Here is a 4,892-nt window from a genome sequence, read left to right as displayed (position 1 = left end):
AAAAAGTCTGAAATCCAAATGGTAAGTTGTCACGCACCGGTTAACTATCTATGAGTCTCCAAATTTTGAGATCAATTGCTTAAATCAGAAGGCAAACATTAAATTTTTGGTCGACATAATTTTTAGGACCGAGTGAATGAAAGTTAAATTATAACACTTACTTACACTCCACACATGCACTTTAATATAGATGCATGACAACTGCCAAGTGTCTTTTGCATAAAGTTTACTTTAAAAAATTTATTATTTAATCATTTACAAATTACGTAACATTAGTTGTTGCATGCACAAAATGGAATAAATTTGTTATCGTTATCATAATGTCAGGCAGAAATGGTGGGGTTTTTCTGCTTAAAGGTAAGTAGGTAGACTAGTTGGCAGCTTGGATTTATTAAGTGAATCAAATCTGGTGTGTTTTAAGGCCTTAAATTGAGGAGGAAAATAGGGTTGGATGCACGAGATATAAGAGGCTTGCGTGTAGCAATTCCCTGATAATACAGTGTTTATGTCTGCATATATATGATTAAGACTGTAATTTATGCCTTTGGCTTGGACGGTTGAATACATGAAGTAGAAACAGAAAGAAAAAATGTGATGTTATTATGAAGACGTGTCCTGCCACACGCAACTCTATCAGAACCAGGGACTTTATATTATTTGTGAAGAAAGATACGGGACACATTTATAAAGAACTCCATATTTGATTTGGGCCCATATTTTGGTGTCAAATGGTTATTTGATATGAGTTAAAAAAACACTCACACGAGGTGTGAGTCACCACTAGTGGTTACACTAAAGCCAATGGCAGATCTATATGGAGAGTAGATCAAGCACCTATTGTTTTTACCCAGATTTAATATATTTACAAAGACAATTAGCAAAAAAATTTAGATAAGTACTGATTGAACACCTCAATTAAATTCTTTCACTGGTTTCTTTTTGAACTCTTTTCGACAAATACTTATGACTTTAAAATCTTAGATCGGCCAAACTCATCAGTTTTTTAAAGTTAAGAATAAAAGTTAGGTAAAAATTTGTATCCATTAGCTAAGTGATACGGTATTGTACATCAGTTTATTAAAGTTAAGAATAAAAGTTAGGTAAAAATTTGTATCCTTTAGCTAAGTGATACGGTATTGTAATATTGAATCTAACTTAAACATTGGGTATGAACAATTTACATTGTACTTTGTACCCTTCCTCTTTCGCGACACATATAAAAATGGAAAACAAAAATCCTTTACTGATGTCTGTCGTGGATAACAGGCAAATCTTATCAAGGTCCACATAGCACAAAATCTATATTTAACTCCACATACCTTGTTTTCAATGGAATGGGGATTATAATAATGCTTGAAAGTTTTAAAAAAACAGCTAATCTTTTTAGAGAAATCTGCTCACTTTGACGACCACAACAATTATATTCGCTGGATATTCTTTTACCTTTTAATATAATCTCCCTCCCAGTTTTATAACCTATTTCTTTTTTGATTCGTTCAAAAAATAATGATTCCTTTCTAAATTTGGAAATAATTTAGTTTAAACTTACAATTTTACCCTTAATGAGAAACTTTTATAACCACACAAATATTCTGGGACTTATTGATTTGTTTAGAACCACAAATTCCAAAAATCTTTATTTTTTTCTTAAACTTCGTGCCCAGTCAAACATGTTCACATAAATTGAAACGGAGGGAGCAACACTTAAGAAAATAATTACTCCTACGCCTTAAGCTGAGGCCGCTATTATTTTTCTTTGACAAGAAATTTTTATAATTTCTACATGCATAACTCGTCATCTTCGATTCTGTTTGTAAATAATAAGAAATTCGCCCCCTCTTTCAAAATATTTGCAAATTGTAGAAGTTTCACTTGTCACTTTAAAAAATAGAAACATTTTGGTCAGCAAGAAACAGACCTGTAAACTCTGGAAGGTAACGAGGGAGTATAAATTAGTGGATTAGTAATTGTTTAAATAATTTTGCAGTTGTAAAAAACAAGGGATGGCCAAATTAACGAGATCAAAGTTCATATCTTAGTGTTACGAGTTTGAGTTCTAATAGAACCACAGATACTATCAGTTAGGTGTTCCTACTCACCATTAACTAGTGGAAAGCGAAAAAAAGATGTGAAAATGTTAAGAGAGAATTTTCTTATGATAATAATAAAAAAAAGAATTAATCATAATCGCCTACCGAACAGCTTAAATTAAAATTAACTTGCGAATATCATATATATATATATATATAATCGCTTATAATTAATATTTAATTTATGTATACCAACGGTAAAAGTAAACTGACTCGACTATTTGTGTAAAGATGACAATAGAAAGCGCTTACATTTGGAATCCCAAAGGCTATTTCCATAACTTCCACCACTAGAGGCTTGACAAATGACACCTACCATTTTGTTGGTGAGGAAATGGGATATGGATTCACCCCAAAAGCGTTCAATTATTCCGACGTCTATTACTATTACCCAGTCAAGCAGTGGGAATGTTAGCTTTCTTGATTGTTTTGTAGCAGAGATAGATTTGGATCTTCTGTCATGTACTAGTGGGACTAGCCTCTTAATTAAGAACGATGTTTAACCGGTTAGAGTAGTCGTTAATCTGCCTTAAAGATGCACAACACTTATACTTCTTTTCAAGAGAAAATACACAGTATGATCCAAGGACTAATGGCTTCAAGATTAATTTTCAAGCAAAATTTAGCACAACAAGATCAAGTTTTTGAACATCAAGAAATAAAATAGATATTAAGCATATTAATACTCCATTACAAAAATAGTGGAAAATGGGCTGGGTAGGGGGAATGCCATTGTATTGTATCTGTGAGGCATTTCTCCCCTACCTTATGAATATTGTATATGCTACTGAAATGTAACAACTAACAAACCATACCAAGATTCAAATGTAATATTAACTGGGCCTACCCAGAGTCCTTATTCTCATACTACAATACAACTAAAGACCATTGTATACTTATAGTGCTGAATTTAATCTTTATCGAATTTAGAAAGGAGGCATTGCCGGAGCAATCATGAAATTGCTGGCCTTGACTTCTGATTCCGGAGCTGGCGCCACCAATCCCGAGCTTCTGATCTCCGCTATTTCTCGCCTTGCACTTTTCCCTTGCTCTGCACACAACTTGGGAAGATATACACCTATTGGCCAATCAAAGACACACCCATTAATAACAGGCAAAGGCAAAACTAAGTTCGACAACAGAATAAAATAGAGATGAGATTTTTCAAAAGAAGCACTTGTCATTATAATAAAAAAGAACTTTCATAATAGCTTATGTTCAATTCACTAAGGGGTAGTTTGGCAGGAGGTATTAGAAAAAATAATGCAAGCATTAACTCTATGCATTACTAATATCTTGTTTGATGTATTTTTTCAATCATACTTGGTATTATCCTATGTATAAATAATGCATAGTAAACCATGGCATTAGTAATACCAAGGCTATTAATGCATGCATTATGTTGGTTAAAGACAAAATTATCCTTAAAGTCCCTTAAAGCTTGAGAATATGGAGGACATTTTTGTAAACAACTGTTTTTCTTAAAAATTATGCAATTCATTATAATTTTAATACACCACACAAAACAGTAGATAAGAAATAATATCTGCATAACTAATGCTTGCATTACTAACCCATGCATTACTAATACACCTTATTCTGCACTATTCTTATACACCCTACCAAGAGACCCCGAAAGGTGTATAAAATATTCACACAATCAAACCATATATATATATATATATATATATGGTTCAATTACATATAAACTTTTATAATAATTAAGTATTAGCTTGTCACCCGATAAAAATGATACTCTATCGAACTTGCTATTACTTTTATTGATAGTACAAAAGATCATATCGAATATTACCTTCACCAGCGGCAAGGTTGAAGTAGAGGTCAACAATATTGGGGCAGTGTTTGTAGCAGGCAAGGGAGCAAAGCTTGTTAGTAAAGCGAGATTCTAGGAGTGCGTCCGAAGAAATGCCGAGGGCATTTCTATCGACGCCGCATGCCTCAATGCATTCATTGGTTTCAATCCAATCTTTGAGCTTATCAGCCTCTATTTCTGATGTGCGGCATGTATATACTTCTTCACCACTCCTTCGCAGATGTTTCTCTAGCACGCAACGCTTCCCATTGCTTGATATGGCGAAGGCACACGAGTCTTCGTTTAGGTTCTCGCATGCTATATCCCCTGCATGGATCAAGAAAAAAAATAATAAGTTCAGTTGAACCTACAGAAATATTACTCTTTTGTACTTATAAATTTAATAGAAGCCCATTATCTAGTGCAAAGATAAATACACGGAACGAAGTTTATACCATGTGTTACTAAATTAATAAGAAAAGGAAGACTGACCTAAGGTGACTTGCACGAAGGAGGAAATTGCAAGAGCAACAATGGCCAAAGTCTTCAAGCTATGGAATGAAGCCATGTCGAGAACTTGTTATGTAATAAGTAATAGATGGGAATCAACTCTATTGCGTTTCAAGTGTTTTTGGTTTTGTGTTTCCCTACTTAATGCAAGTGATCAGAAACGCTATTTATAGAGGCATATTTACATGCACTTTGAGCAATTAAACAACTATGTGTAGAATTACTATGTGTACACTTCCAACACTTTGGGGATTTGATGAATCTATTGTGGGACCCTAGGTGGAAGCTTATAGGTGTGTTGACCTCCATTGTGATTAATTAGAGAAGAAAGCAATAGTGGAATTTGTTACCAGTCAAGAGACTCCGCCATCAGTGGCGGCTTTGGTTAATAAAGTCCACATATTCTGGCTTGTGGAAAGTTTTGAAGTTTTTGTACTCATAGTTTTCCAATTTTCGGGTTTTCTAGGGAAATTTTTTTT

At 33.7% G+C, this 4,892-nt stretch overlaps 1 protein-coding gene across 1 annotated transcript; it reads right to left on the bottom strand.

The window, feature by feature from the left end:
- Window positions 1-2,731: 2,731 nt before the first annotated feature.
- On the bottom strand, window positions 2,732-4,564 carry LOC107783540 (uncharacterized). The gene is made up of 3 exons (XM_016604519.2): window positions 4,396-4,564; window positions 3,904-4,230; window positions 2,732-3,168 (listed from the first exon to the last, which is right to left on the bottom strand). Exons 1-3 carry the CDS (start codon window positions 4,469-4,471, stop codon window positions 3,017-3,019), a joined length of 555 nt encoding a protein of 184 aa, XP_016460005.2. The 5' UTR covers window positions 4,472-4,564; the 3' UTR covers window positions 2,732-3,016.
- Window positions 4,565-4,892: the final 328 nt, after the last annotated feature.

This window comes from Nicotiana tabacum, chromosome 4 (assembly GCF_000715075.1).
Source record: "Nicotiana tabacum cultivar K326 chromosome 4, ASM71507v2, whole genome shotgun sequence".
Lineage (NCBI taxonomy): Eukaryota > Viridiplantae > Streptophyta > Magnoliopsida > Solanales > Solanaceae > Nicotiana > Nicotiana tabacum.
Note: the sequence above shows the minus strand (reverse complement) of the source record. Positions and strands in the feature narration are given on the sequence as shown.